At 50.8% G+C, this 7,500-nt stretch overlaps 1 protein-coding gene across 1 annotated transcript; it reads right to left on the bottom strand.

Annotated features, from left to right (window-relative positions):
• Positions 1–367: 367 nt before the first annotated feature.
• IL4I1 (interleukin 4 induced 1) lies at positions 368–5,412 on the bottom strand. Its single transcript, XM_085316943.1, has 7 exons — positions 5,400–5,412; positions 3,549–3,763; positions 3,183–3,295; positions 2,378–2,579; positions 1,838–1,906; positions 1,599–1,735; positions 368–1,211 (listed from the first exon to the last, which is right to left on the bottom strand). Exons 1-7 carry the CDS (start codon positions 5,410–5,412, stop codon positions 368–370), a joined length of 1,593 nt encoding a protein of 530 aa, XP_085173069.1.
• Positions 5,413–7,500: the final 2,088 nt, after the last annotated feature.

Below are 7,500 nucleotides of genomic sequence, written 5' to 3'. Positions count from 1 at the left end.
CAGAAGCACCTCAGAGACGAGCAATGGTAAATATTGACCTTTATTCCACCTTAGGTGTTCCCTAAAGTACTCAGTAAATAAATAAGATTACTGCAGTATATTTGTACAGGAGTAATACTAACCCACGAAACCTGCTCAGAGTTTTCTTTCCATTAATTTTTCCCTCCAATCCCCGTAAATATTTAACCAGGTAGGTTTTAGTCTTCTGTCAGATGATGGACAGTGCRTTCTCCATTTCTCTAAGACCTTTGAGCAAGATCCTGATGTGCTTCTGCTGACTTGGCTTGGAAAGAAATGGGTTCATAGCACCTAAGGTGTGTTCAGACCTAGCTGGTGGCRTCCGGCGAGCTCAGCCCAGGCGACCCGTCTAGAGTTCCTCCTTCTCCGAGAAGCTCTCCGGCTCCTCCGGCTCCGGCTCTCGCTGGTTCTTCTGCAGCTGGGCTTCGCCGCTGTCGTGATGGATGTTACTTGCCGCCCTCACGGCAGATTTCATCGCTGTGTCGATCCAGGAGTAAGGCTGGGCGGTGTGTTCTCCTGAAAAATGGACCCTGCCTTCGTGCTCAAACAAAGCCTGGGAATAGTCGACAAACTGGTAAGGGGTGAAGGCAGCATACGCCCCCAAAGAGTGTTTCTCCAGCTGCCACTTCTGTATCACGTACTGATCGCAGGTGTACTGCAGATACTCCTTGCTCACTCGGTGGATTATCGAGAGGTCCTCAAACACTACGTCCAGGCACTTCTCATCCGTGAGGGGCAGGAAGAACTCCGCATCGTCGTTCCAGGTGTAGGAGGCCAGGATCACCCCCACCCCGCTGGAGAAGTTGTGGCTGGGGTAGTAGATAAACCTGGAAGGGCGATCAGTGATAGACTGACCTCCTCGAATGCCGTCCTTCTCCCAGAACTTCTCAGTGCAAGCCAAGACCACCTTGGTGGAGCTTGCATAGTGGATGGAGCGGAGGGCGTTGGTCTTCTTAAGAGAGAGCGGTGGCAGGAAATCGATGTGCCTGGTGGCTTTTGCTGAGGATGTGACAAGAACATAATCAGCAGTTGCTATGCTTGGGGCCAGCGTGTCTGGAGCACGGTAGAACACCCTGACTTTGTTCCCCTTTGTCATGATCTTCTCCACGGTGCAATTTAACTGGACGACACCCGGCAAGGATTTATGGAAGGCTTCGGGCAGCAGGTCAAATCCCCCTGTGATTTCATCAAAGCTGAAAGGAAGAAGGAGCAGAGGTGAGCAAAGCGCCCTGGCTTTTAGGAACTGCAAGACCTGACCTCTTCTGGAGAGAGCAGCAGAGCTTTGGGCCTTCTGAGTTAGGAATAACGTGCAGGCCCTCACGTAGGGACATCAGGCTAGGAGAGACTGCCTGCTCTGAGCCAGATTCGCTAGCCCAAGAGACCACGGGCAAGTACTCAGGGTGAAGGAGCTGCACCCCTCTGCTAGAGTGCTGGGACATCTATTCTGCGTATAGTTATCATCTCCCTTGCGACACTGCCGCAGGTCCAAGGACCAAGAGTGCAACCTTCTACATCCTTCTGGATTCTCCCCTTCCAGTGGTTTTCTGCAGACAAAATGGGGTTTCCCAACTCGGTCTTACCCTTCCTCGTTAAAGAAGATATCGAAAGACCACAGCGAGGTAAGAAAAGAGAGATAAAATCCAGAGTCCTCGTTTATCAAGTCGCCAATCATCTGAACAGCTCCTCTGCTTAGGTTTCCTACTTTAATCAGATACTCCTAGAAGAGCCAGGGATAAGAAGAAGAGTTGCCTGGAGCCGTTATCTCAGTTAGTGCACATATCCACTACATATCTTGAGACCAAACTGTCAAACCCTTTACCTTGGTAGAGAAGGAGTCATGTTTAGCCAGATACTTCTTGCAGTCGGTATTCTGGAATTTTTTGAAGGCCTGCGTAGGAAACATTGATACATTTATAATGAGGAAAAGTGCATTTTCCAAAACACTGCCCCAAATGCAGCCCTGATCTGGTAGGACTAATCTGACCATGCTGAGACAGGTATAACCACAAGCTCTGGAGGGAAATAGGAGCTCACTTCATCTAGAAGAACACGGGGTCTGAAATAAGACGGATAAACTGCACCTGGAAAGTTTCCCTTTGACTGTAAAGGTTGCTGGGGGCCACCAGCTCACCCGTGTGTCTGCATCTAAAGCGAAACCAAGTGGACTGCAGCTCGCCTGAGTACCTTCACATGGCCCTAGAGACCATGGTGGCAAGGTGCTCCAGATCCACATTTTGCATATGAACCACCGGAGGGGCAGATCTTTCCTCCCTACTTGACGTTGGCCAAGTCATGTCCACCTGTCCACATTCAGAGGCCCATCGCTGGAAAGCAGTTTCSCTTCCCCATAGCTGCCCACCTCGTTTAGTGCTTCCCTATAAAGCTGGCTGGCGCTTTTGCCTCTCTCTGATGGATTCACTGGATATTTGAGGATGTCGGGATTTCTAGAGACCTCCCCAGCTCTTGCTCGAACACCGTTCACCAAGTACCAGGTGTTCTTGTCTGTCTGGATGAATGGGTTTAGCTTCAGGTCAAACTGCCTGATAAATTCGCGGACGATCCTGGAAGAGAAAGCAGAGCGGATAGGAGTGAGGGCACTTGCRAACCACCAAAACTCATCCACCAAGTTGCTCTGACACACGCTAATATTCCACGATGTGAATGATGCTACTCTTACTAATTTATTGTCAGCGGAAAAACAGAAGAAGCAAGAGATGGCATTTAATCCAAATGGTTAGATGCCTACAGGGACACTTTCCCATTGCCTGTGCTGGTGAAGCCACGTGTGTCAATTCAGCTTGAGAGTGGAGATTGCAGCTGCTGTAGGCACCACCCTCTCTTGCGTCAAAGTTGTCCTGCCTGCTCGCAGCTCAATGCTGCAACCAGTAGGCAATGTAGAGAGGAGCCCTTTGGCTTTTGCTCTTTCCAACTACTGGTTGCTCAAGGACGTACCCAGGAGCAAGAGCAACGCCCCACCGAACTGCAAGGGGGAGCAAGGGTCCCCTATAGCTCCGAGCCTGCTGCGTGGGGGTGACTTGTGACTCACCTACAGCCTTTCTAAGCAYCAGCCAGAGCCTTCAACCTCATCTTTAACCACAACTTCATCAATCAACATGAGCCAGTTCCTCCACTGAACGTGATAGGGAAGTAGGACATCATCTTACTTGTGTTTGCTTGGCAACCGCATAGGTCCCAGCTCCGCGTACCAGTCCGATCTCTCCGCTCGGTGCGTTCTGATCCGCCCGCCAACCCGATTGCTGGTTTCCAGGATGGTAACCTAGAAAAATGCACAGGGTTGAGATTTTAGGTCTGTGTGGGGTAGCTATTTTAAGTAAACCACTTGAAACGCAAGTTCATGGGCATCTATGGCCCTCAGAGTGAGACGAAACTCCTCCAGATGGCTAATGAACCATCTGCAGATCCCAGACTCTCCATGTTGCCCAGGATCTCACCACCTACGGAGCTGAAAACCTTCAAGCACTGGCAAACAGGGCAGAGCTGCCTGCCCTACCCTCTACAGGACTACTTACTGCGTGCCCAGCATCGCGGAGCAACTTTGCTGCCGTAAGCCCACCTATTCCTGCACCAACGATGACCACCTTCACTGGATTAGTTGCATTCCCCAGCCCTTCTTGGACAATCTTCAGTAGCTCATCATAGTCTTCGTCATGGAGGCAGTATTCGGGGAAACACGAGAACCTCTTGGCGCTGAGGAGACTTGCCATGAGGAGTACTTGGAAAAGGACTGGGAAGAGAAGAAAAGAGCAGAAAACAGCACGATGAAGGCACTCTGCAGTCAGTGTGCAAGCTCATGCCTGAGAGGCGGGTGACAGCACAGATCTGCTCTGAGTATGTTGGTGCTCAAGCCCCAAAGAGCAGCAAGYCAGTGCCAAAGAGCAGCAGCTCAACGCTCAGATCAACAGCAATGGCTGCGAAGTCTGTGGGAATCGCAGGCTCAGCAGATCTCTGAAGACCTCAGCYGGATATCAAGCGTTATACGTGAAGGCGATTTGAAGGAGAAGTCAAGCTCAGGGTTTACAGAGCTGATTCTGGATACTCGTGTTCTGCTCGTGCAGCTACTCTGTAACAAGGGATGGTAATTAAATATCATTAACGCACAAGAAATTAAAAAAAAAAGAGAGAGATTCTTGTTCTTGTTCCTGCTGGTCTCCTTGTTATCCCGGTGTCTTGCTGCATTTTTGCTGTGCTGCGTAGAGCAAGGGGGGCAGTAGCTCAAAAGATGTTTAGTTGGGTGAAGATTGGTGATAGGACTTCTCTATTTACCTAAAATTAATATAGTTTCCACGATTTCCCGTGGGGAATAACAGGCACGTTGAAGACCTTCAAAATAAGGATTTCTCTCGAGATAGACGTGCCAACACCATGTGAATCTCTTCACAGAGAAGAGAAGTTTGAGCAAAAACTAAGTTGGGAGTGTTTCTAGTTTTGGTTTCTGTTCTCCAAAGTAACTCCAGAATAATATTCACTAGGTTCCTTCCAGTAAAAAGATTTTAAAACCACCATGAGGAAGCTTGTACTCGTGGAAACTCCCTGTGGAATTCCTGCTTTCCCCTGGMGAAAGCAGCCTCTGATCTGCCTACAGCCCGAGTTGAAGTGCACCAGCTGCAAACAAACCTCGGAGCTGTTCCGCTCTCCTGAAAGCGGGCGTTTCTACAGCCTACAGCGCCGGGCCGCTCTCCCGAAGGCGCTGCCGGTGGCAGAAGAAGTAATTCGAAAGCATCTCCTGCAGCTGGAGGCACGAGCCCATTAACAGCCGTGTTGCTTTCCATCGTGGGCTGCAGAAGGTGCCACCGCGACTTGCGTTTCTGGCGTGCGCGGGGTGCATCGCAGCCTCGAGCCAGAGATCAGTCTTGCTGCCTCCCTCCCCACCCAACGCGGCGGCCCCAGGGACTGCGTGGAAGACAGAGAGATGTTTCCTGGGGATCAGAGTCCCTCCAGGAGAAGAGCAATGCGTCAGGACCGGCTCTGAGAAGCACCCCGTGATTTCCACCTTGGTGGCTCAGCCTGGAGAAACCACAAACCCACTGCCGTGAGACTTCCTCCAGGAACATCCCCGAGGAACCCAAGCTTACACCTGCATTTCCTTCTCTCCCTGCACATCTAGGCAAGCCACGCTCCCCATAGGTGCAAGGGGGACCTCCAGCTGCTCACAGTGTTTGTTGGGTCAAGCTCCGTGTGATCATAAAACTGCCCAGCTGAAGAGAGGAAGATCCCTGGCTGGTGCCATCTGGATGTGCCACCAAGTGCCCCGACACGAAGGCAGATATCCTACCAGAGGAAGRCAATCCCAGGAGCTCAAGGCAGGAGAAACCCAAGCAAGCCAGCAGGAGAGCTCTAAGTTTACGGGGAGAGTCACTCACCAAGCCCAGCCATGGTTCCAGCAGAAAGGCAAGCCACCTTCTGAGATTAGCTTTCATTTTTTTTTCATTTTATACTCAGGCTTAAAAAAAAAGAAGAAGAAGAAGAAACGAAACGATTTGTGGTGGCTCAGAAATGTTCTGCCAATCAGCACATCCCGGAAGAGAGTGAAAGAGCAAAATATGATTTGTCATGAGAAGGGGAAGCAAGTCTGGCATTCACTCAGTTCCTCGGGTTTTAATTCACTGCTGTTTCCAGCTTTGATGGTGAGTCATTAGTTCACGGGGCATTTGGCAAACTGTTGTGTTCACGGGAATACAACGAGGTGGCCGCACCCCTCTCCAGGACAGCTTGAAAGCTTCCCAGCGGGGAAATAACTTGGCCTGGTTTCCCCGCCGCACGAAGGGAAGAGCTTCTTGAGCCATCGAAACGCTAACAAGGGTTTCGTCCCGCGCCCTGAGCAGCTCCCCGCGGTTGAGAGACCTGCTAGAGCACCATGAGATGACCTTAGAGAAGGTCCCTCAGCCGGTGCGCCCACATCACCTCTTACCCACCTTCGGCTGGTCTCGACTCTGCGTAGGCACCTCGATTAGCTCTCCGACCTTCCTCTCCCCTCCAAATTCAGCCTTTCTTGCCTTCTCCTTTGCCTTGGGCCYGAAGACTGTTGCCGTTCAGTGAGGCGGTTTGCCGATTTGACCGAAGAAACTGCCCGTGTCATGGAGGTCCTTGCCCTGAAAAGCCTTTTTCAGAAGTGTTTTGCAAGCCGCAACAGCGACGGGTTTTTTTTTTTYAGCACCACGTCCTGGAGAAAATCCCGCGGCTTTTTCGAAACGCTTTCGGTTCGTCCTCCACCGCAGCCCGGTCTTGCAGGCTTCGGAGGGGAAGTTCTCGTTTAAAAAAGTCCTTCCCTCGTGACATTAAAAGTTTGATCGCTGGACCCCGTCTCTGACCCCGGCCGTGCCTCTTGCAGGTCCTCCAAAGCCGCAGCTTCCGCAGCGTCTTTGCCCGCCGGCGGGTCAAAACTGGGAACTGAGTCTTTGAGGCCAATTTAGCGGCTTTCGCCACTTAATGACTTAACGTCTGTAAAACTTCCCTGGCAAGAAAATGAAAGTCTCGTGCTTTTTTTTTTTTTTCTTTTCCCCCCGTCTCGGTTCTTGCTGCTTTTGAGGGTTTGGCCCCGGAGCCTTTTTCCGTCTGAGAAACGCCACCAGTTTGCCTCTTTGAAATGCTAAAGAAACCCAAATCAAAGGCTTCCTTGGGTTTTTTTTTTTTTTAATTTGTTTCCACCCAATTCCTGCTACCCGGAGATTTCCACACCGAACGCTCATTAAGGGGTTTTACACGTTGCTATGAAGCGCGATGACTTTTTGAAGATCTGGGAATTACGTGACGAAACCAGGATATACGTGGGTCATTCCGGGACACCTTGAGATGTTAAGAGGGCGGTTCACTTGATTCATACATAATTTTTTTTATTATTATTTTGCAGTATGAATTAGCACATATTCCAACAAGCCACCTGAAAATAGGTCTCAAATAATAGGGTTTACTCGTCCAAGGTGAGCAATGCATCCTGCCCGTTGCAAAACGTGTTTGTCCCATGTTCCTGTCCAGCACTTCCGCGGAGCTTATTGGAACCCGAGTTCCCACCCAAAGCCGATTGCGGCACCGGGCTTGGAAAAGGGACAAAAATTTCCAACTGAACCGGCGAAGATTGCAAGCGGCAGGACGAGGAAAGGGGTTGCTCTTGTCCAACAACGCTCCCGGTTGCATCCGGGCGCCGCTTCCAGCTCGGAGCGCCCCGGGATTGCGGGGCAAGGTGGGGACGGAGGCCACCGAGCTGGAGCCCGGGATGGACAGCGAGAGGCTGGGGGAGGTGGGTTATTTTTTTTTTCCCCCCGTGATCCTGCTTTGGAGCGGGTCCTGCTTTGAGATTAGAGACCGTCCAGCCAGCCCTCACCACCAAAATTCCTCTGCGAGTTTGCCAAAGAGGAAAAAAATATATATTTCATTTTTATGGCCCCAAACAGCTCTGGCTGTTCTAAAGCTTTAAAAAACAACAGCAGCAAAACAGCAAACAAAAAACCTCTGCAAATACCAGCT

This window comes from Rhea americana, unplaced genomic scaffold (assembly GCF_003343005.1).
Source record: "Rhea americana isolate MKP2758 unplaced genomic scaffold, rheAme1 scaffold_481, whole genome shotgun sequence".
Taxonomy (NCBI): domain Eukaryota; kingdom Metazoa; phylum Chordata; class Aves; order Rheiformes; family Rheidae; genus Rhea; species Rhea americana.
Note: the sequence above shows the minus strand (reverse complement) of the source record. Positions and strands in the feature narration are given on the sequence as shown.

What these genes read in the sequence shown, in the direction of transcription:
- IL4I1 (XM_085316943.1), bottom strand. An exon ending in TCCGCGATGCTGGGCACGCA is followed by an intron (nt 3,296 to 3,548) that starts GTAAGTAGTCCT and finishes GCATTTTTCTAG; the next exon opens with GTTACCATCCTGGAAACCAG. An exon ending in ATCTTCTTTAACGAGGAAGG is followed by an intron (nt 1,212 to 1,598) that starts GTAAGACCGAGT and finishes TCTTCCTTTCAG; the next exon opens with CTTTGATGAAATCACAGGGG.